General features: G+C 42.4%; 1 protein-coding gene across 3 annotated transcripts in view; it reads right to left on the reverse strand.

The window, feature by feature from the left end:
* Positions 1-23593, reverse strand: part of CLTCL1 (clathrin heavy chain like 1) — a 104156-nt gene that overhangs the window by 14949 nt on the left and 65614 nt on the right. For all 3 annotated transcript variants that reach the window (XM_040465115.1, XM_040465116.1, XM_040465117.1), the window contains exons 19-24: positions 22565-22710; positions 12276-12459; positions 9957-10149; positions 9226-9383; positions 3072-3236; positions 1621-1728 (exon numbers count right to left, since the gene is read on the reverse strand). In XM_040465115.1, coding sequence (XP_040321049.1) covers positions 1621-1728; positions 3072-3236; positions 9226-9383; positions 9957-10149; positions 12276-12459; positions 22565-22710 — 954 coding nt within the window. The remainder of the gene's footprint in view (positions 1-1620; positions 1729-3071; positions 3237-9225; positions 9384-9956; positions 10150-12275; positions 12460-22564; positions 22711-23593) is intronic.

A 23593-nucleotide genomic window follows, 5' to 3' on the forward strand; every position in this document is an offset into this window, starting at 1 on the left:
CCCCCTCCCCCTTTCTCCCTGCCCCAGGAAAAGTCTATTCTCAACATGCAAGCCAGAATGGCCCCTTACCTTCAGGTCCTATGTCCTGCTGTGAGTCCTTCATGATGATCTGTGTCCCCCAGGGCCCTTCCTCAAATACCTGGCACATTCCTGCCTCTGGACTCTGCCCTGGCTGCTGACCCTTCCACTCAAATATCCCCATGACCAGACCCCTCAATTTCTCCAGGTCTCTGTTCAGTTTTGGCCTCTCAGTTAGTATGACCTTGACGGCCCCTTCATGAAGCTCTACCCAGGCACTCCACTGTCGCTGTTACTCATCACTTCCAAACATGACGTTTGTTGCCTGTCAACCTCACTGAATGTAAATTCAACTGAATGTGGGTTTTTCTGTTATGTACACTGATACCATTATCTAGAATAATGCCCAGCACATGGCAGGTACTCCACCATTTGCTGAACAAATGAAGTATTCTGTAAGCCACCAAACTGCTTTATTACTTTCTCTGTTTATAGTTTTACTTCTCTAACTTCTGTGGAATAGGAAAGCATATGTCACTAAGAAGTCATCAAGCTTAGCTTGGCATTTTATTTTATTTTATTTCTTATTTTTTTTAAGTTTATTTATTTTTGAGACAGAGAGAGACAGAGCATGAATGGGGGAGGGGCAGAGAGAGTGGGGGACACAGAATCGGAAGCAGGCTCCAGGCTCCGAGCCATCAGCCCAGAGCCCGACGCGGGGCTCGAACTCACGGACTGCGAGATCGTGACCTGAGCTGAAGTCGGACGCTTAACCGACTGAGCCACCCAGGCGCCCCTAGCTTGGCATTTTAGACTCCAGTGGTACCCACGCTCATAAGCTCACAGGCCCCTTGAACCCTGTGACTCACTAAGTTCCCTCCAGTCCTTATTGTCCACTCAGTGAGAGAGGCTGGGGCTTGAGTTCCATGGGAACAGTACTGCTGAGCAAAATCAAACCTTTAGTCTGCTATGCTGACCCCACCAGGTATGACCACACAGTTCCAGGACTCCCATAAGCAGAGGCCCAGGCCCCAAACACACTGATGTGTGTCAACCACTTGACAGTGAAACTTAACTATGACACTGACACGGACAGCTTCCACCCTTCAAAGTTCTCCTGGGGTTCCCTCCCCTGGACTGTCACATGTCCTCTGTCACTATGGCACCTGATAATCATACCCTCTGTGGGCCACACACTCTGGGTGACTGGGGTATAGGTTGTGGCTCTGCCATGACTGGGTCACAGTGTTCCCAGCAAGTTACCCAATGGTTTTCCACATGTGCAAGCCACTGTCTAGGCTTCTGAAGGTCCAAGGACACAAGAGAAGGGGGCGTACTCCTTTTGTGTTAAAACTCCATTTGTGTTAAAAACACAAATACCAGCCAGCAGTGAGGTCCAAGAGATCTAACATACCAATGTGATTTATGGACAGCATATGGATTTATGTCTAGCACATGAAAAGGCTTTCCCATAGAGACAGTGCTTCGTATGCCTACCCATGGATGTGATAAGGGAATGAGTGTCTCTTTATTTGGAGCATTTAAGTCTCACTAATCATCTCCACTGCCAGTAGAGATCACTTCTGGCCAGAGACTAATTACCTGGTAATAGCGTATCAGCTCCTCCAGCTCATCTGCGTGAATGACAATGTGAAGACCACACAGTTGTGCAAGGCGGAACTCCTGCCCATCCACGCATGCAAAGCATACCTATAGGAAGGAAGGCCAGACAGCATGAGTGTTCCCAAGACAGGGCACAGTGCCACAACAGCTGGCTTCCAGGGATGCAACTACAATGAAGAAATAGCAGCAAACAGGGTTTTTAAAGTTAGATTCTGAGTAAGTAAATAACTGAAAGGTGAGCTGTGTGAGACTGGGAGGAACAATAATGACATTTCTAATCTGCAGGCCAAGGGGGTGTTTGAGACCAGAGAGAAGAGGGATCATGAATTACTTCTATACCCTGAGATGTGGAGGTCTCTCTGGGTGACAGGGAAGCAAAGCTGGAATTTCAGGTTTGGGACTTGAAAACAGTTTTACAAAGCTCAAGAATAACTGTCAATGGAGCACAGTAGATCTGAGTACTGTTTATACAGGAGGAGCTTTCATAAATATTTTTTAAACTGAACTTTTGTTTTAGGCATTCTGCAGTATGGGCACTTAATGACAACAAGCTCTGAGAAGTGGAAGAACCTCTTGGGCTTCTGCTCAAAAGGACTCAGAAAGGGCCGTTAAGCTGCTCTTCTTTCAAGGCCTAAAGAGAGACCTCATACCTATAGGCAGAGCTGGCAGAAACCCAGAAAAAAAAAAAACAAACACATAACCCAGCGAAAACTGGTCATTACCCTGAGACACAATTGTTACTCACTATTTTTCTTGTTATATAGCAACCACCAGATCTCTCTCTCACATACTCACAGAATGGAATTACACTTGACATTCTACTTATTACACATTTCTCACAGAATACTTGAAACCTCTTCTTCTGTAACCTCCTGTTCATTTTGGTAGCATTGCAATATGTACACTATTTAGCCATGCCCTTGATATTGGACATTTAGGTGGGTTTTAATCTTTTATTAAATAATACTTCAGAGATTAATTGAAGCTAAATCTTTTGCACTTCTCTTTACAAACATTTTTCTACTCTCAGAGGATTCTGATATCATCAGAGAGCTCGCTATAAGACAACATGCCCTACCAATTTACTACAAGAGACCAAAATGCCAACTTACATTGATTATACCACTAATAAGGTCATACGATTTTAAAAAATATTTTAAATTATGATATGACTTCTCATACTGATAATTCCATGCTATTAAGACAACTTCTGGGAGATGATTGGTCGAACACAGGGTTCTCTAGGGCCTTTGCCTCAACCACAAATGCTAGCTTATGAGGGTCTCTGAGCCTTCCTGAAGACTCAGAATCCTGCCTGGACAAGACAGGCATCCAGACACATCCCAGCTGGCACAAGGGTGTGGAGGAAGGAAGGATAAGGCAGGAAGGCCTGGGAGACTAGTGGTCTCCTGGAGACTTCCTATGCTTACCTCCTTCCACGTCCGGGTGCTGTTGGCTTTGCGGCTGCTGTCCACGGCTGCCTGATACTCTCCAAGGTGGACCAGGGTGGAAGCCAGGCGGGCAAAGTTAGAAACACTGCTGTAGAGCAGCTTGGCAGCCTCATACATTCCCTCCTCATAACAGCGGTCTCCAACCTATGAACAACCGAGTAGCTTTCTGAGCCCTTCTTAAATGGTAAGATTCTCTAGAGTTGGTTTAAAGTTTCTAAGTGACAGGGGTGTTCTCAAAGAACACGGGTGTTCTGTTTTCAAAGATGATGAGTATCTTTCTGATTACACAGCAGCCTGGGCCACCACAGAACTTCTGAAGAAGGAAGTGTGCCACTGAGCCTGTGGTCTCCACCTACCTGCTCCTGTGTATACTGGCTGTCATCTCCCACATCTGTACCCCAGTAGGCCTGGCCTCAGAGCTGTGCTCCTTGCTGCTTCAAGGCCAGTCCCCTCCTCCCCACTAACAGCTGCCCACCAGAGAATAGCCTGCCAGGGATCACACACCAGCCCTTGTTCTTGCTGTCATCCACAGATCTCCCTCATTTCGAGACAGCTTTAGCTTTCTTTGACTACCTCTGCTCTGAGGACCTGTGTTCCTCATGGCAACAGGGGGTTACTATCAGGTGCCACCCCTGGGAAGCCTAGCACAAGAACCCATTCTCTGCCTGCCACCTCCCTTCCTTTCCAGCTTACCGCCTCCAGCACCCCACCACTCCCATCTATACCCTGCCAACTCTCCTCCCAGCTTGCCAGCTGTTGGCAAGCCATGTGACTCTCCCCTCACTCCCTTGGTTATACTTGGCTTTGCTCACTCAGTCAAACCCCAGTCCTATTCAGAGTGGTTCTCTGTCAACTCCACACCTGGGACTGCAGAGCTAAATTCAAACAACTGAACCCCAAAGTGCTGCCCAGGCTCTCTTCAATTTATGACAGTGATCCCAGAGGAGCTCCCAACACTAGCAATTCTCAACCCAGGTACTTACTCCTTGTACACCATTTCCTATCTCCCCTCCCCAAATCCAGCAGCTCAAGCTGAGTGCCTGGCTTCCCAGCCCGTGAGGAGACAGACACAATCAGAAGAACCCTTCCATAAGCACTAGGACTGAGCCTTTCCCCTAGCTGCACCTGTGGCCCTCACCTGGCCACCAAATCCAACTCCATTGTGCACATGACCCCAGACCCTCTCCTCTGTAAGCCCTGGCAGAGATTTCTCCCTCTGTACTAAATCACTCCTACAAGCTTAAGGAATCACTGTTGTTTTCCCCAGCTCCAAACCAAACCAACCAATCTTCACTGAGATCTGAGTCCAGCTATCAGCTACCATTCTGCTTCTACTCTTTCCTTCTGAGCCACATTTCTTAGAAGAGATGTTTCTTAAGAGTTGTTCCCAGTTTCATTCTGTCCTCTTGGGCTTCTGCAATTAGGCTCTTGCCGACTCCCTAACAGGGTCACCGCTGCTGCATCTCCAGCTCAGGATGCACAGCATCTGGCTTACCCATCACTCTCCCTGACAGACCCCTACTTGCTTCCCTGTACAACCCCTTGCTTTTGTGTCCCCACTCCCAGCCACTTTCCAGCTCAATTTTTCCCTGTTGGGGTGCCTGGTCTCAGGCCTCAGCCTCTCCCCACTGCACAGTGTCAACTGCACACTTAAGGCTGCTACATTTATAGCTCTTGTCCCAAATTCTCCTTGGAAATTGTACTCCTGTACCCAGTTGGACAGATGCCCATGGAAGCCGAGATCGAACTTGTCTGCATGAGTCCTGACTGCCCCCAAGGCAGGCTCCTACATGGCCCCCACCTCAGTAGGCACAAGTCCATCTGTCCAGGACTGTCTTATGCCCCACATGGCATAGTTGCCTCACTCCCCCTTCTCACTCACACTCCACCAGCAACCCAAGCTTACCACCAGCTCTCTGTCACTCACCTTAATTCATTTCTCTGAGTGGCCATTGATTCTGGCCTGGGCTACTGAACAGCCTCTTATCTCTCTCACTGCTTTTGCCTCTGTGCTTCAGTCTGTTTTCAGGACAGCAACCAGAGGAGTTCTATTAACCCTTAAGACCAGATCATGGTCTCCTCTGCTCAGAGTCCTCTGGTCTCACCCAGAGTGGAATCCAGAATCCTGCTGGTGGCCCACAAGTCCCGACGCGCCGTGCCAAAAAAACCACCTCTCCCCTCTTTGGCTTGAACTGTGAGCCCGTGCTTGACTGTACTGCCTCAGTCACCTGGACTACTTCTGCTCCTGCAACACACGCAAACATGCCTCAAGGCACCCCTGCACAGGCCGTTCTCTCTGCACTCAGGCCTCCTCCCCCAGAGGGATGCAGACTCAAGAATTCACCTGCAGGACACCTTCCTAGCCACCTGTCTAGAAGGGCACCGCCCACCTTACCACATCACCTGTTCTACACTGCCCCACCTCCCTGCTGCACTTTTCTTCTAAACACATACCATTTAACACATCACAAATTTCTCAAATGGATCTTAAGATCCACAAAGGGAGAAATCTGACTACTATTGTCACACCTGCATCCACAGTCCCTACCCTGGCATATGGCAGATGCTCAAGAAAAGTTTGTTGAATGGATGGATTAATGAAGTATTGTGTCAAAGTTTACGATCCTTTAAGACTGTTGTTACTACCAATTTATAGACAATCCAGGGAAAATGAGTTAATTGACATCATGGGAATGTAGTCAGCAGAAGCCAGACTGTGGGAAACATAAAAACAGGTGGTGGGCTGGATCTGGCTGAAGTGTACTGAGCCCACCTTGGAGGACTGTGGAAGGCAGGGAACAGGGCCTTAGGGCCGCCATGTACAGAGGCGAAGAACAAAAAAAGCCATCTGGGCTTCCCAGTCTGGCCAGCTTCCAGTGGGAAATACCTTCTGTGTGACCCAGGGCAGCATCTCTGGCTATGATATATAATGGGCTCACTAGCCAGGAGAATTCTATTATGAATTCAGAGGGAGATTCTGGACAAGGTTTCATTTTTCCTTTTTTTTTATGAATATAATTTATTGTCAAATTGGCTTCCATACAACACCCAGTGCTCATCCCAACAAGTGCCCTCCTCAATGCCCATCAGCCATTTTCCCTCTCCCCAAATCCCTCATCCACCCATCCACACCACTCTCTGTATTTAATAGTCTCCTGTGGTTTGCCTCCCTCCCTTTCTGTTTGTATTTATTTTTTTCCCCTTCCATTCCCCCATGGTTTTCTGTTCAGTTTCTCAAGATCCACATATCAGTGAAAACATATGATATCTATCCTTCTCTGACTGACTTATTTCACTCAGCATAATACCTTCCAGTTCCATCCATGTTGCTGGGGACAAGGTATCATTTTCTAATACCTTTATTAATTTTCTGATCATAAAGGTAATTATAAAAGTTATGGTCACTGATTAAAACAAGACTTGGCAAACACAGGCAAGTGAAAGGAAATGGAATAGTACTGCCCAATCCGTAACCCTGAGTTCTTCACTATCACCACCTGGGACATTTTTCTAGGCAGGTAGATACGTTCATCATATTGTACATGCAGGATTTCACTCAGCTGGAACTTACTTTGAAAGGTTTTTCTATCACAAACAAGGCTCTAAATACTTGTAATGGCTGTATTACATTCCATTGGTGGATGTTGTTTACTTATTTTCTTTTTTCGGACACTGGCTTTTAATTGTTAATAGTATAAATCATGCTGCAATAATTAAGTATTTATATGTAAGGCTCTGTGGGCCTTTTCTTCTTTCTTCGGATTTATTTTTACATCTAGACCTATGAGGCCCATGATTAGGAATATACATATATTTAAAACTTTTATGCATTAGATGAACTGATACTTTCCTTTGTGCTTTCTTTCACTGCTTATATTCTTTTTTTTTTTAATTTTTTTTTTAACATTTATTTATTTTTGAGACAGCATGAACGGGGGAGGGGCAGAGAGAGAGGGAGACACAGAATCGGAAGCAGGCTCCAGGCTCTGGGCCATCAGCCCAGAGCCTGACGCGGGGCTCGAACTCACGGACCGCAAGATTGTGACCTGAGCTGAAGTCGGACGCTCAACCGACTGAGCCACCCAGGTGCCCCCCACTGCTTATATTCTTAAAAATTCCTTCCTTACACAAAGATTCAAATAAATATTTAAAATTTTTTTTAAGGAAGAACTTCTCAACTTTTTTTTTTTAACATTTTTATTTATTTTTGAGACAGAGAGACAGAGCGTGAGTCAGGGAGGGACAGAGAGAGAGAGAGGGAGAGGGAGACACAGAATCCAAAGCAGGCTCCAGGCTCTGAGCTGTCAGCACAGACCTTGATGTGGAGCTCGAACCCACAAACCGTGAGATCATGACCTGAGCTGAAGTTGGATGCCTAACCGACTGAGCCACCCAGGTGCCCCAAAACTTCTCAACTTTTACCTTTCATCTGGAATTTTAATTATAAAATTACATGATGAACTTTTAAGCCCTTTTAAAACCCCAACCTAGGGGCGCCTGGGTGGCTCAGTCGGTTAAGCGGCCGACTTCGGCTCAGGTCATGATCTCACGGTCCGTGAGTTCGAGCCTCGCGTCGGGCTCTGTGCTAATAGCTCAAAGCCTGAAGCCTGTTTCAGATTCTGTGTCTCCCTCTCTCTGACCCTCCCCCGTTCATGCTCTGTCTCTGTCTCAAAAATAAATAAACGTTAAAAAAAAATTTTTTTTAAAATAAAACCCCAACCTAATTTCCAGTTAATTGGTTCTTACTCTGAATTAAAGAATCAAAAGTCCACTTTTGTGTTATTTCAGTAAAGTGTGTGTTTTCTTTTAAGAGGGGTTAGAATACATTCCATTATCCCTTCATCTCTATCACTTTTTCTAGGGGTAACAGTTTACCTGAGGAAATAGCAGACTTTACAGTTCTTCAGATCTTTTTTTTTATTTAACATTTTTCCTTAAGTTTAGTTTAAACATTTTTGTGTTATTCATTTTTTTTTTAAAGTTTATTTATTTTGAAAGAGAGACAGAAAGGGAGAGAGAAAGGACGAGTAGGGAAGGGGCAGAGACAGAAGGAGAGAGAATCCCAAACAGGTTCTCTGCTGCTCTCACAAACCATGAAATCGTGACCTGAGCTGAAATCAAGAGTCAGATGCTTAACCGACTGAGCCACCCAGGCTCCCTGATGTTACTCCTACTTTAAAAAATATTTTTGGGGTGCCTGGGGGGTTGCTTAGTCAGTTAAGCATCGGACTTCAGCTCAGGTCATGATTTCAAGGTTTGTGGGTTTGAGCCCCGTCGGGCTCTGTGCTGACACCTCAGCAGTCTTGACACTGCTTTGGATCCTGCATCTCCCTCTCTCTCTGTCCCTCCCTTGCTCATGCTCTATCTCAAAAAAATAAACATTAAAAAAAATTTAAAAAAAAAATTTTTTTTTAAGTTTATTTAGTTTTGAGACAGAGAGAGACAGAGCATGAACAGGGGAGGGTCAGAGAGAGAGGGAGACACAGAATCGGAAGCAGGCTCCAGGCTCTGAGCCATCAGCCCAGAGCCCGACGCGGGGCTTGAACCCACGGACCGCGAGATCGTGACCTGAGCCGAAGTCGGACGCTTAACCGACTGAACCACCCAGGCGCCCCTAAAAAATTTTTTAAAAATATCTTTGGGGTGCCTGCGTGGCTCAGTTGGTTAAATGGCCAACTTTCGTTCAGGTCATGATCTCACGGTTTGTGAATTCGACCCCCACATCAGGCTCTGCACTGTCAGTGCCTGATTGGGATTCTCCCTCTCTGCCCCTCCCTGACTTGTGCTCTCTCTCTCTCTTAAAATAAATAGACTTTAAAAAATATTTTTCCCATTATGTTATTTGATAATTGCTGACATATGGAAAAGCTATTAATTTCCAACATATCTGTTTTACCTGGCCAATTGCTCAGTTCAATTTGCTCTCCAGCAATAATAGCTAGAACACTGGCACATAGTCCTGACACTTTCTTCTCTAGGAGAATCATTCTGATGTGCACAGCCAGTGGCCTTAACTCCCATACCAGTGACAGTAATAAAGGACTTAATTCACTGTGTGGCATATTTGAGCCACTCTAGGGAGAAATGCCTGAACCTATGTGCAGCAGTTCATGGTCCCCAGGGCATGACCTACCTGTTGGATGTGGGCATTGTTGGGTCCATTAATACAATCTTCTAACTCAGACAGGCGACCAGTTTTAGCCAGGGCAAAAATAAGTTCAGTCTCTATATAGGATTCACGGCCCTTTTTCCTGGCCATCTGTAGGAATTTCACCAGATCTTCCCAATTGTCTAAAGACAGAAAACAAAAATAGGTTAATTCAGAGCTGCTAAATTTAAACAGGAGGCTCAATTCATCCCATTCTGTCCTCAGCTAAGACGTGTAAACATCTTTGTTTGCCTGATAAGTAGAACTCCATCCCAGGTGGGAGAAACAGAAAGGGCAGAACCACATGGGGGCTGACCCTGAGGATGGGAACTTCCATTTCACCAAGTAAAGACCTCACCAGGAAACAGGATGCTTATTCCAGCCCCTGGAGAAGTGAGCACCACAGTCAACTGGAAAGGCCAGAAGAAGCTCTGGGTCTAAGTTTCTGACCTTAAGATTACCACGATAATGCTATCCATTGTGCTTAAACTGTCTAGTCAACCAAAGAGCTAGTATCTAGTTAACATTCAACTGAAGAGCCAGTGTCATTAACAGAATTTAACAGTTATTTCAGGTTCTTTCGAAAAATTTTCATTCAGCAGTGTCTCCAGTATCTCTAGATGTATAATATGTGCAGATTCCTGGGAGGGTGACATCCTTGTCTTGCCAGGCTTCACACCAGTGAGAAGCAGAGCCTTGGGGAGAGGTTAACTTACTGCTCCTACTGGCTGCCTGAACGACTTCCAAGTAAGAGGAAGGGTCGTCAGCTCTGATGTAGGAGTCGATGGCTTCCTTCACCAAGTCTTTCTGGAGCTGGGCGCAGGCCAGTTGACTCCACACAGCAGGTTCATTGCATCTCTCCGCAAACTCGTATGCTCGGTCTAGGTTTCCAATGTGCTCAATCAGGACCTAGGGGTTACACAAGAGGGTTCTCGTTCTCCACAACACACAGTCAGCTCCATGGAGTAGATGGATTTTTGTTCAGTTCTACATTTTGCCTAAAGCTGCATGACCATTTCAATTCAGTCCAAAGCAACTGGGCATTAAGTATTTCTTAGATGATGAATGGAGGGAAAGGACAAGATCTATTATATAGGAGGAATATGCCATGCAGAGAAGAGACACTCCAACGAAAAGGCATGAAGAAATGGACAGCCAAGCTAAGCTTTTTGGGCCAGGAAGAGGACATGGAAGTTGCCTCCTGATCCTGGTAAGATAGTACAATGGGGCATATAGGGTGGAAAAAGGCTCAAAGAGCTACTATAGGGAGTGAGATAGCTCATCAGGCAGAAAACAGGCTTCAAAAATGAACTATTGGGACCTCATTAAGATAAAAATCTTCAGCAGAGCAAAGGAAACAATCAACAAAACTAAAAGGCAACTGGCCCAATGGGAGAAGATATTTGCAAATGACATATCAGATAAAGGGGTAGTATCCAAAATCTATAAATAACTTATCAAACTCAACACCCAAAAAACAATTCAGTGAAGAAACGGGTAAAAGATATGAATAGATACCTTTCCAAAGAAGATATCCAGATGGCTAACAGACATGTGAAAAGATGCTCAACATCACTCATCAACAGAGAAATAGAAATCAAAACCACGATGAGAGACCACTTCACACCGTCAGAATGGCTAAAATTAACAACTCAGGCAATGACAGATGTTGGCAAGGATGCAGAGAAAGAGATAACCTTTTGTACTGCTGGTGGGAATGCAAACTGGTGCAGTCACCCTGGAGAAAAGTACGGAAGTCCTCAAAATATTAAAAATAGAACTACCCTACAACCCACCAACTGCACCACTAGGTATTTATCCAAGGGATACAGGTATGCTGTTTCAAAGGGGCACATGCACCCCAATGTTTATAGCAGCACTACTGACAATAGCCAAAGTAGGGAAAGAGACCAAATGTCCATTGACTGATGAATGGATAAAGAAGTTGTGGTATACACATACATACAATGGAATATTACTTGGTGATCAAAAAAAATGAAATCTTGCCATTTGCAACAGCGTGTGTAAAGCTAGAGTATATTATGCTAAGTGAAATAAGTCAGAGAAAGACAAATATCATATGATTTTACTCATATGGAATTTAAGATACAAAACAGATGAACAAAAGCGAAGGGAAGCAAAAATAATATAAAAACAGAGAGGGAGACAGACTGTAAGATTCTTAAATACAGAAAACAAACTGAGGGTTGCTGGTAGGGTGTTGGGTGGGCACAAGGCTAAAGGGGTGAGGGGCATTAAGAAGGACACTTGTTGGGATGAACATGGGTTGTTACATGTAAGTGATGAACCACTAAATTCTATTCCTGAAATTATTATTACACTATATGTTAACTAACTTGCACTTAAATGAAAAAACAAACAAACAAACAAGAGAACACAGGCTTGAAGGACAGTCTGGAGGGCTGGGGTACAGCAGTTGCCCCTCCCCACCCCATATAGTTTTGATCTCACAGCAAGGCCACAGACCATGTATGAACCAAAAAGGGGGGCTTATAGATCTGAGATTTCATAAGGAGATACAGAAAAATGGTAAGGGAAGAGGCAAGGACATAGAGAATTTTGGTAAGACAGCAACTAAAGTGATCTGTCCTGGTTTACAATCCATTTGGAAATAAAACCAGAAAAGGCCAACAGACTGGGAGGAAAGGGAGGAGGGTTAAGGGAAGGGCTCTTGGTGGGGTTGAAAACGGGCAGGAGGGCTGGCAGGACTGCTCTAGGGAGTTGAGGCAGCAGAGGGTGAAGGACTGCAGCAGTCACGTGTGAGGGCCCCTGACAATCAGAACACCTCAGTCACCAGGGCTGACCACACAACCTTGCATCAGGTACCCAAGTCTAGGGGAATGACCAGGAAGCGGGGATAACTGCCAGACAGCAGGAGCACCTAACAGAGAAGAAGCCAATAGGCTGGGAAGATGGGTTACTGTTGAGGAGCAGAAAAGAGCACAAGAATCTGAGAGACATATTGGACAACCAGAAGGCCCTAGGGTTTAACATGAAAGCACTCAGCAGCTCACCTGGATTGCTGATGCATTCACATCAAACTTGCGAAAGATGGTGAAGGCCTCCTCATACAGTGCGCTACTAACGGCGATGTTCGCAATGTCTGGGGCATCGTAGTTGTCCAGGCGGCTGATGTATTCCATGACCCGCGTGCGGTCTGCCTTGATGGCAGTCAGGATCAGCAAATTCTGGAGATTCCTGAGAAGGGGTGGTCAGCACAGTATCACAGGAATGAAAGCTGTACACAACACTCTTTCGAAGGTTGACCAGCCCAAGACCTCCAATTTAAAAATATTTAAGGGGTGTCTGTGTGGCTCAGTTGGTTAAGTGTCCGACTTCAGCTCAGGTCATGATCTTGCAATTTGTGAGTTTGAGCCTCGTGTCAGGCTCTGGACAGCTCAGAGCCTGGAGCCTCCTTCGAATTCTGTGTCTCCCTCTCTCTCTGCTCCTCCCCCATTCACACTCTGTCTCTGTTTCTCAAAAATGAATACATGTTAAAAATAAATTTAAAAAAATATTTAAAATACACACACATTATTGGTGAATAGATACAATAGAATATTTATGAAGTATATGTGGTCCAAAGTCTTGAGAAAGCACCAGCTAGGAGAAATCAGAGCACCCCAATCACTGGAGGGCGGCTGTGGGTTCTCTAGGAGCTGCCTCTGCTCCCACTTCACAGATGCCTATTTTCCTGAACTGTGCCTCTATTAGTTCTTTGTGGTTCTTTATAGTTCTACCATATAAATTGTGTATATAAACAATATAGGTGGTTTTTCATGTTTTTGAACTTTAATCATACTAAATACATTCTTATAAAACTTGTTTTCTTTTGCCTTATTAAAAAATGTGGGAAAAAATGAATGTAATGCATATTAAGAATCATAAAAATAAAAATAGCATGATAATCATTAATTGATTCAGAAAAAGCATGTGACAAAATCCAACACCCAGTAATGATAAAGACTCTCAGCAAACTAGAAATATAAGGAAACTTCTTCAATCTGATGAAGGCCATCTACAAAATATCCACAGCTCTCAATAGTGAGAGACCAAATGCTTCCCCCTAGGATCAGGAAGAAGACAAGGATATCCACTCTCCCCTCTTTTATTCAACATTCTACTGGAGGCTCTAGTCAAGGCAGTTTGGCAAGCAAAATAAATAAAAAGCATCTAGATTAGAAAGGAAGAAATACAACTGTCCCTATTTGCAGGCAACATGATTGATAGAAAATTCCAAGGAATCTATAAAGAAAAAGAATTCTAGGACAAATAAGTAAGCTTAGCAACATATCAGGATACAAGGTTAACCATTAAATTAATTGGGGTTCTATATACCAGCAATGTACAACTGTAAACAAAAAAAAAACCCTGTACCTATTTACAATAGCTCCCAAAGCATGAAATATTTAGGTATAAATCTAATAAAACATGTACATGATCTAGATACTAAAAAATATAAAATGCTGATGAGAAAAGTTAAAGATCTAATGGAGAGACATACTGTATTCACACTAAACAGTAAAAATAGCAACTGTCCATCCCCAAACTGTTCTACAGATCTCATGCAATTCCAATAAAAATTCCAGGTTTCCCTGTCAATAACAGACAAGGCTAATTCTGAATTTTGAACAAGAATAAAGTTGGGTCTTTGACAAAGCAGGAAAGAATATCCAACGGAAAAAAGACAGTCTTTTCAACAAACGGTGTTGGGAAAACTGGATGGCAACATGCAGAAGAATGAAACCGGACCACGTTCTTATGCTGTAGATAAAAACAAATTCAAAATGGATGAAAGACCTAAATGTGAGACAGGAAACCATCAAAATCTTAGAGGAGAATACAGGCAGCAACCTCTTTGACCTCGGCTAGAGCAACTTATTACTAGACACATCACTGAAGGCAAGGGAAACAAAAGCAAACATGAACTATTGGGACTTTATCAAGTTAAAAAGCTTCTGCACAGTGAAGGAAACAATCAACAAAACTAAAAGGCAGCCTACAAAATGGGAGGAGATATCAGGAAGTGACATATCTGATAAAAGGTTAGTATTCAAAATCTATAAAGAATTCATCAAACTCAACACCCAAAAAACAAATAACCCAGTTAAAAAAATGGGCAGAAGACATGAATAGACACCTTTCTAAAGAAGACATCCAGATGGCTAACAGACACATGAAAAGATGCTCAACATCACTCATCAACAGGGAAACACAAATTAAAACCACAATGAGACACTACTTTACACCTGTCAGAATGGCTAAAATTAACAACACAAGAAACAACGGGTGTTGGCAAGGATGTAGAAAAAGGGGAACCCTCTTGCACTGTTGGTGAGAATGCAAACTGGTGCAGGCACTCTGGAGAATAGCATAGAGGTTCTTCAAGAAACTAAAAATATAATTACATTATGATCTAGCAATTATACCAGTTGGTAAGTACCCAAAGGATACAAAAATACACATTCAAAAGGGGTACATGCACCCCAATGTTTATAGCAGTATTATCAACAATAGCCAAACTAGCAGATGTGGAGTGATGGGCATTGAGGAGGGGCACCTGTTGGGAGGAGCCCTGGGTGTTGTATGGAAACCAATTTGACAATAAAATTGATAAAAAAACAAAACAAAACAAAACAAGAGCCAAACTAGGAAGAGAGCCCAAATGTCCACTGACGAATGGATAAAGAAGATGTACTATGTGTGTGTGTGTGTGTGTGTGTGTGTGTGTGTGTGTGTGTATGCGTATATCTTTTATATACACATGCGTGTGTGCGTGTGTGCACACACACACACACACACACACAGGAATATTACTCAGACATCAAAAAGAATGAAATCTTGCTACTTGCAATGATATGGATGGAGCTAGAATGTATTATGCTAAGTGAAATAAGTGAATCAGAGAAAGACAAATACCATATGATTTCACTCATATGTGGAATCAAAGAAACAAAACAGATGAACGTATGGCAAGTGGGGGGAAAAGAGAAGAGAGGGAAACAAACCACAAGAGACTCTTAATGATAGAGAACAAACTATGGGTTGATGGAGGGAGGTTGGTGGGAGATAGGCTAGAAGGGTGATGGGTACTAAGGAGGGCACCTGTTGTGAGGAGCACTGGGTTTTATATGTAAGTGATGAATCACTGAATTATACTCCTGAAACCAATACTGCACTGTATGTTAACTAAAATTTAAATTAAAAAAAAGAATAAAGTTGGAGGAATCACACTACACGGCCAAGTGATTTTTGGCAAAGATGCAAAAGGAATTCAATGCAGAAAGGACCCAACAAACAATGCTGGAATGACTGGATATCCACATGTAAAAAAATGAACCTCAAGCTTAACTTCATACATTGTTGGATGCCGGACCATAGATTTAAAGGTAAAATGTAAAACTATAAAACTTTTAGAAGGAATCCAGAAAGAATCTTTGACCTATGATTAGGCACAGAGTTCTAAACACCAAAACACAATCCATAAGAGAAAAGTTTATGATGTGGACTTGATCAAAATGCAAACTTTTAATCTGCAAATGGTGCTATTAGGAGAATAAAAAGACAAGCTCCACACTGGGAAAATATACTTGCAAATCCCATATAAAACCAAGGGGTTGAATTCAGACTGTTTAAAGAACAAAACTTGGGCACCTGGGTGGCTCAGTCGGTTAAGCAGCCGACTTCAGCTCAGGTCACGATCTTGTGGTCCGTGAGTTCGAGCCCCAGGTCAGGCTCTGTGCTGACAGCTCAGAGCCTGAGCCTGCTTTGGATTCTGTTTCCCTCTCTCTCCCTGCCCCTTCCCTGCTTACACTCTGTCTCTCTCGAAAATAAATAAACATTAAAAAAAATAAAGAACAAAACTTAACACTGAAAAACCAAATAACCCAGATAAAAAAGAGGTGAAAGATTTAGAGACTCTTCACCAAAGAGGATAGCAGGATAGCATCCATAGGATGCATCCATAGGATGGCAGGTAAGCACAAGAAAAGTTGTTTAACATCATTACCCATCAGGGAAATGCAAATTAAAACCACAATGACATCCTGCTATACACTTATTAGAATGGCTAAAATTAAAAATACCATTAATACCAAGTGCTAGTGAAGATGTAGAGCAACTAGGATTCTCTCACACTGCTGGTAGGAATGCAAAATGGTACAGCCACTCTGGAAAACAAAGTTTAGCAGCTTCTTAAACAGTTAAACATACATATAACAAATGGTTCAGCAACTGCTAGGTATGTTCAAACAAAAATCTGGTCACAAACGTTTATAGCAGCTATATTCATAGGCACCCCAAACTGAAAGCAATCCAAATGTCCTTTGATCTGCATATCCAAGCAGATATGCAAACTGTTGTACACTCATACAACAGAGCACTATTCAGCAATAAAAGAGAACAAACTATTGATGCACACAACTTGGATAAATCTCAAAGGTGTGAAAGAAGCCAGGTCTTAAAAGATTACACAGTATGTGATACCTTTTACATGACATTCTTGGAAAGGCAAAACTAGAATGATAGTGATAAATGACAGATGGTGACTGTCAGGAGTACAGGAGCTACAAATGTAAAGGGCAGCTTGCACAAGTCAGTTTCACAGAGTCAGGGAACTGTTCTGTACCCCAACTATGGTGGTTACTTACATGAATCTAGGCATGTGTGAAATTCCTAGTACTGTACATCCTCACAAAAGGCCAATTTTACTGTATAATAATTAAAAAGAAGGGGGGAAGAAGGGAAAAAAAGTATTAAAAATTAGGTCCAAGATTCACCCATGCTGTTGGATAAGCATTAATTTCCACTGTGACAAGGTACTCCACTGTACGACAGTACCACAGCCCTTTTACTGATGGGTGTCTGGACTGCTCTGAGATCTTTGCTACTGGAAACTGCTGTTTTGTGCATTCTTGCATGTCTCCTGATACATGTGAGCTGAGTTTCTTCAGGGTTCAGAACCAGGAGTGGAAACACCTTCTAACACGTACTGCTTTCCAAGAGGAACAAAACATTCCCAACAGGGCATATAAGAGGCCCAGCTGCTCGACATTCTCATCAAGGCTGATTAGGAGAGCTAGATCCCCACTGCTCTGCAGGAGGAAAGGGGCAGTACACAGCGGCCAGACTGTGCTTCCTTGATGATTGATGAGGCTGCAGTCCTGCCTTAGACTCATGGGGCTATCTCTCCTCTTGCTGAAGGACCATTCAAGTGCTTTGCTGAGTTTTCTATCAGGTTATTATCAGGAGTTTTTCTTTTATTGTATGTTCTGTTTCTGTTTGTATGCTAGTTTCTGTTGGTTCTGTATGTTGCAAATGTCATCTCTGCTTGTAGCTTCCCTTTTTCTCATCTTAGTATGATAAAGTTCTTAAGTTTAACATAGTCCTATTTTGCAAGTTTTTCACAAATGGTCTATATATTTTTGCAACTGACTTAAGCATTCACAAATATATTCTTTTAAATGTAAACTCTAAAAACATTATAGTTTTAACTTTTATATTTAAATCTTTACAGAGTATAGGATAGGGGTCCAATTTTAACTTTCACCCACATGGGTAATCAATTGTCCCAACATTATTTACTGAAAGGTCTATTACTTCCATCTGCACAGCCAGATGTTACAAGTTAAGTTTTTTACATATGTGTGGGCATATTTTAGGGTTCTTTGCTCTACTGTTATGGTCCGTTTTTCTATTCCTTGCACAAACCACCATGTCTTAATTTAATTTTATAATTATTCTAGATCAGAGTAAGTACCTTGTCATCCCAAAACCTACTCTCACATCTTGGGTGATCTATTATTTGTGTTAGCAGCATCTTCACTATTCTTGGCCTTTTATCTTTTTGATTTAAAATTTATTCTTTTTGAAAAATTTTAAATGTTATTTATTTAATTTTGAGAGGGAGAGTGAGAGACACAGAGAGAGAGAGAGAGAGAGAGGAAGGGGCAGAGAGAGAAGGAGATAGAGAATTCCAAGCAGGCTCCGCACTGTCAACACAGAGCCTGATACAGGGCTCAAACTCAGGAAACGCGAGGTCATGAACTGAGCTGAAACCAAGAGTTGGATGCTTAACTGACTGAGCCATCCAGGCACCCCTGATTTAAAATTTAAAATCTTCCTGTCAAGTTTCATAAGTAAACAAATAGAGTGTTTTAGGGTATTGCAATGAATTTGAGTGATGTGGGTAAAACTAATGTCTTTCAAGATGATGTGATCATTCATGAATTTACATCAAGTTGTTTATAATGGTTGAGTGGACAGATTGTAGAAGTTTGCTCTTTCATTTATTTGTCTTCTGATTTTCTTTAGTAACCATGTCTACTTGTTGAATATATGTAAATTCATTCCAGTAAGCTTATAATTCATATTTTTATTTTATTTTTAATTTTTAATTTTTTGATTTTTTAAAAAATCTTTTTTTAATGTTTATTTATTTTTGAGAGACAGAGACAGAGCACAAGCAGGGGAGGGGCAGAGAGAGAGGGAGACACAGAGCTCAGGCTCCAGGCTCTGAGCTGTCAGCGCAGAGCCTGACATGGGGCTCGAACCCATGAACCATGAGATCATGACCTAAGCCAAAGTCAGACGCTTAACCCACTGAGCCACCCAGGCGCTCCAATAATTCACATTTAGAAAAAAAGTTTACTTATTTGAGAGAGAGAACGAGCAGGGGAGGGACAGAGAGAGAGGGGGACAGAGGATACAAAGCAGCTTCTATGCTAACAGCAGAAAGCCCAATGCATGGCTCAAACTCGAGCCATGTGAGATTATGACCTGGGCAAAAATTAGATGCTTTAACCAACTGAGTCACCCAGGTGCCCCAAGCTTATAATTCACATTAACTGTCACTAGTTATATTGTTTTTATTTACTTTAAGAAATATATTTAGTATTGTCTTTATACTTTTTAAAAAACAATTTTTTTAACGTTTATTTATTATTGAGAGACAGAGAAAGAGCACGAGTGGGGGAGGGGCAGAGAAAGAGGGAGACACAGAATCTGAAGCAGGCTCCAGGCTCTGAGCTGTCGGCACAGAGCCTGACACGGGGCTCGGACTCACAAACTGCGAGATCATGACCTGAGCTGAAGTTGGACGCTTAACCGACTGAGCCACCCGGGTGCCCCTATACTTTTTAATACACTCATTTTTTATATATACTTAAAAAAACCTTTTTTCAAGTTCATTTATTTTGAAAGAGAGACCAAGCAGGGTAGAGATAGAGAGAAAGATGGGAGAGAGAATCCCAAGCAGGCTCCACACTGCCAGAGCAGAGCCCTGACCTGAGCCGAAATCAAGAGTTGGATGATTAACCAACTGAGCCACCCAGGAACCCCTTATGTATACTTCTTAATATACTCATTTTTTAAAAAAGCTTGGCCCCTCAACACAGGGCCCAAACTCACAATCCTGAGATCAAGACCTGAGCTGAGATCAAGAGTCAGATGCTTAACGACTGAGCTATCCAGGCACCCCTCGTATATTCATTTTTTAAGCTAATTGTTCTATTAATTACCTGGAGAGGTATGTTAAGATCTCCCCATATGGTGAATTTGCCTGGGTCTTCTTGCAGATTTGTCACTTTTTGCCTGACATATTTTGAAGCTCTATTATTAGGTATATACAAGTTCAGAATTATCTTTCTGGTGAACTGAGTATTTCATCATTCTATACAGTAGTCCCCCACATCTGTGGGTACTACATTCTAAGATCCCCCCGTAGGGGTTTGAAACCACAAACAGTACCAAATCCTATTTTTTGTTATTTTTTCCTGCACATACATACCTATGATAAACTTTATTTTTTTTTCATTAAAAAAAATTTTTTTAATGTTTATTTATTATTGAGAAACACAGAGATGAGCAGGGGAGGGGGCAGAGAAAGGGGGAGACACAGAATCCGAAGCAGGCTCCAGGCTCTGAGCTGTCAGCACAGAGCACAACGCAGGGCTCGAACCCACAAACTGTGAGATCATGACCTGAACCGAAGTCGGTCACCTAATCAACTGAGCTACCCAGGTGCCCCTGATAAACTTTATTTTATAAACCCCAGGCACACTAAGAGATTAACAACAATAACTAATAATAACATAGAACAATTATATCATAAATGAAAGTTAGTGAATGCGGTTTCTCGCTCTCAAAATATCTTATTGTACTGGACTCAGCCTTCATCTTGTGATGAAGTAAGATGATAAAATGCCTAGGTGATGAGATGAAGTGAGGTGAATGATGTAGGCATTGTGACACAGTGTTAAGCTACTACTCTATTTCTGACACACTGTCTGCTTTCAGACGGACCATGGTTAACCATGATCACTGAAACCATAGGACGTGACATCACAGGTAAGTGGGGGACTACTGTACTGGCTCTTTTTACTTCAACAATGGTTTTTACCTTAAAGTCTATTTTGTATGATACAAATAAAGACCTTATAGTATATACATATAAACATAAAATGTCATAGTATATTAACATACAATGTCAGTATAATACCAGAATTTTTAGGTTTGCATTTGCCTACCTTTATTTTTTTATCTCCAACTTCTCATTAACCTTATGTTATACACCCTGAGCCATATCATCCCATATCCTTTGGCTTCTACTGAAGCTGCTCAGAAGTCTGCTAATTCATATTTCTTTATAGGTAATCTATCTTCTCTCTGGGTGCTTAAAAAAGTTTTTGTTCTTGTTTTTGTTTTTTGATGTCCCACAGTTTTGCTATAATGTGTGTAACGGTGGTTTTAAAAAATTAATCCTCCTAGGGTGCCTGGGTGGCTCAGTTGGTCGAGCTTCCGGCTCTTGGTTTCAGCTCAGGTCAAGATCTTGCAGTTCATGGATTTGAGCCACACACTAGGCTCTGTGCTGACAGCATGGAGCCTGCTTGGGATTCTCTCTCTCCCTACCTCTCTGCCCCTACCCTGCTCACACACTCTCTCTCAAAACAATAACTTTAAAAAAAAACCCTTAAAAAAATTAATCCTCCTTGGGATTTGCTGGTCTCCTGAATTTGAGAACTAAACTATCAGTTCTGTTAAAATCTCCATCATTTTCCCTCCAAACAGTGTCTCATTCCCTGTTCTCTCTGAGGCTCTGATTAGGTCTTCCTTGAACCTGTGCACCTCTTAAACTCTCACATTTTCCATCTGTGTGTCTTGGCTACATTCTTACAATTTCTTCACATCTATCTTTCCATTCGTTTATTCTCTAATGCCACTAAACCCATTTAGAGTTTACTTCAAATCCAACTATGTAAATTTATTTTTATTTATCAAAGTTATCTGGCATTTTAAAAAATCTTCTTGATATTGTTTTTGGTACTTAAACACATTACATTCAATGTTATATTCTGTGCCTGATAATTCCAATACCCATAGTCCCTTTAGGCAGATCTGAGTCTACCCTGTTTTATTGCTAGTTCTTACTAATAGAACCTTGTTTCCTTATGCATTTTGTCAATATTTTTACTATTAGCTCATTATTTCTTGGAATGTTATCTCAGAATTCTCTGAAGCCTTGCTACAAGGCAGGCTCTTCTTCCTCCTTTTTTTTTTTTTTTAATGTTTACTTATTTTTGAGAGAGAGAGAGAGAGAGCATGAGCAGAGGAGGGACAGAGAAAGAGGGAGACACAGAATCCAAAGCAGGCTCCAGGCTCTGAGCCGTCAGCACAGAGCCCTACGCAGGGCTTGAACTCACGAACTGTGAGATCATGACCTGAGCCGAACTTGGACGCTTAACCAACTGAGCCGTCCAGACACCCCTGATAATGAATTTTAAAGTGGAGATAAGTGCTGGATGTGACCATACTGAAGCACATTTTATTACTTCCAAGGTGTCTGTCCTTGCTGTTGTTTCTGCCTAGAATGTTCTTCCTACCCAAGCTCCTACTCATCATACTTCTACATTACATCTCCAGCAAATCTTCCCTAATACATGCCCAGATTTAATTTTCTTGACATTTGCTTTCAAACTTTTGTTCATGATTTCAAGAGTGTAACATACTTGGGACATAGTAGCCCCTAATGAATATTAGTTCCCTTTCTTAGCAGTGAGGTTAAAGAACAATGCAGGCCAGAGCAGCAAGAGGAAGGACAGTGTCCTGGAAAAAGCAGGATTTAGGTTGGGTTAGAAGATACAGGTAGGTCTGAAGATACAGAACACAGTGAGAAGACTGGCTACATGTCTGAGGAGCAGCCAATAAGGCTGGGCAGATAAGGTGAGACAAAACTGTAATGAAAAGTGAACATCAGGCAGGTGCTTGAATCTGACTGAGTTAGCAGCTACCCTCAGCATACCCTCACCTGTGCTCACTAAAGACTGAGTTATCCAGAACAATCTTCTCCAGCAGCTCAATCAGTTCATTAGGCAGATCAGCTGTCATGAAGGCCTTGACAGTGACTGAGACCTCTTCAGGATCCTGTGTTTCTGACAATGCTGTCTGTACCACCTGGTTTTAAAAATAATTTGAAAGAACTTGGTTAGTTAAGTCAATTCAAGACTATCCTTGAAGTTAAACAGAAGAGAAGGATACCTCCATGGTAGTCTGAAACAGACATAGGAGAACATAGGAGATTTCTCAAGGCAAAAAGAGAAGGTTGTCTAAAGGCATTAGTTTCAGGGATTCTGTTTGCTTTATTTTGACAATTAGTTTTTCTCTAATTGGGGTTAGACTCATCTCTGCCCCAATGACCATACTGTAAATTTACTCCAAAGCCAGTAAGAGTGCACTAAATAGGTAGCTGAAATGCATGTTTGCTTTCATCTTTGTTTGTTTGTTTGTTTGTTTGTTTTTTTGGTCACTGTTCATAGCAAAATGGCTTCCATTTCTGTAATGAAGACACCACTCTTTTTTTTTAAATGTACTTTTTTTTTCTTTTTTAAATGTTTGTTTATTTTTGAGAGGGAGAGAGTGCAAACGAGGGAGGGGCAGAGAGAGGGGGACAGAGAGCCAGAAGCAGACTCTGCACTGACAGCAGTGAGCCCTACGAAGGGCTTGAATTGCCAAACCACAGGATCATAACCTCCTAAGTCTGATGCTCAACTGACTGAGCCATGAGCCACCCAGGCACCCGTGAAGACACCATTCTAATGAAGGTCTTGCTAGCCTAGAGCACCACACTGCTGAGGTCCAGCCCACTTCCAGGCATGAAGTAGAATGTACCCTGCACTACAGAGCCCTCAGAAACACGCCCTTAGAGAAAGACTGACAAAAGCCTGGCCATACACCCCTCATCCAATTATGGGTGTCTCACCTACAAGAAAACTCACAACTGGGGGAAAAGACGTTTCTTTCTTTCCTTTTTTCCTTTTAATGTTTATTTATTTATTTT

The sequence above is a fragment of the Herpailurus yagouaroundi genome, unplaced genomic scaffold (assembly GCF_014898765.1).
Source record: "Herpailurus yagouaroundi ecotype Mexico unplaced genomic scaffold, PumYag 545, whole genome shotgun sequence".
NCBI lineage: Eukaryota > Metazoa > Chordata > Mammalia > Carnivora > Felidae > Herpailurus > Herpailurus yagouaroundi.